At 57.0% G+C, this 1,259-nt stretch overlaps 1 protein-coding gene across 1 annotated transcript in view; it reads left to right on the top strand.

The window, feature by feature from the left end:
* The window catches only part of patj (PATJ crumbs cell polarity complex component), a 45,441-nt gene that overhangs the window by 31,777 nt on the left and 12,405 nt on the right, over positions 1-1,259 (top strand). Inside the window, 2 exon segments of the mRNA XM_017304248.1 lie at positions 6-381; positions 482-621. Coding sequence (XP_017159737.1) covers positions 6-381; positions 482-621 — 516 coding nt within the window.

The following is a 1,259-nucleotide window of genomic DNA, read 5'->3' as shown; positions in this document are numbered from 1 at the left end:
AGCAGTGCTCAGCTGTCCAGCAGTGCTCAGCTGTCCAGCAGTGCTCAGCTGTCCAGCAGTGCTCAGCTGTCCTCCAGCTGCGCCTGGCTGCGGGACGCGGCGAGGATTGGACTGGACCCTTGTGGGCCTCGGTGCTGGTTCCCCCGGCAGCCGGTGACCGAAGCCTCCTGCTGTGCCGCTGCAGAGCGCTGCTGTGAGCGTTATGGCGACCTGCAGGGGGAGCTGCTGCGCGTGGACCTGGAGAAGGACCGGCAGGGTTTGGGCCTCAGCCTGGCGGGGAACCGGGACCGGACCCGGCTCAGTATCTTCGTGGTGGGCCTCCATCCCAGCGGGCCGGCCTCCAGAGACGGACGGATCCGCGTGGGAGACGAGCTGCTGGAGGTGAGGAGGCGGATCCTGCCTCACCTGAAATCACCTCGACGGGTTCTGACCCGTTTGGACCGGTTTCATTAACCAGGTCAATCATCTGTTTGTGCATCAGATCAACAACCAGATCCTGTATGGGCGGAGCCACCAGAACGCGTCGGCCATCATTAAGACCGCCGCCGCCAAGGTGAAGCTCGTCCTGCTCAGGTAGGACTGCAAGGCATGCTGGGAAAACCTGGTTTCTGTTCCTGAAACGCCGTCAGACGTAAACACGGCTCCCACATCGCGTCTTTAACCTGGGTCAAATCTGGACCCGGTCCGATTCTGTGACCGGGTCGGATTGCCGCAGCGTGGTGCATGTTGGGTAAAGGTTGCCTCGGTGATGACTGAGTGGCCAGCATCGCCGTGGCAACAGCCTTCCTGGGCCAAACATCCGGCCAGAACCAGCAGCCGAGCTGAGAGGAACCGGGTCAGAATAAAGTTCTGTTCAGGTTCTGATCCATTTAAAAACAGTGAAATATCCCTTTAGCCTCCGAAGCAGACACCAACTTCAGCACCACAATGTTTGACCCAGAATCCGGTTCCGAGTGGTTCTGTTTCGACCTGGAGACTGAGAATATCAGCAGGTTCTGATGTCCCGGTATATAGTGTTCTGGTTCTGGTTCTGGTTCTGGTTCTGCCCCCTGCTGGCGAGGAGGAGGAACTGCTGTTTAACGTTGAACCAGGAAACCGTCTCAGTCCGTATCGTCAACAAGACCCGCCCAGAAACGTTCTGATTGGTCGGCCTAGTCATGTGACGAGGCTGAGGTTCTGTTGTGGTTCCGTTACTACTACTACTACTATTACTACTACTACTACTACTACTACTATTACTACTACTATTACTACTACTA

The sequence above is a fragment of the Poecilia reticulata genome, linkage group LG4 (assembly GCF_000633615.1).
Source record: "Poecilia reticulata strain Guanapo linkage group LG4, Guppy_female_1.0+MT, whole genome shotgun sequence".
NCBI lineage: Eukaryota > Metazoa > Chordata > Actinopteri > Cyprinodontiformes > Poeciliidae > Poecilia > Poecilia reticulata.
The sequence above is the reverse complement of the archived record's forward strand: the minus strand, read 5'-3'. Positions and strand labels throughout refer to the sequence as shown.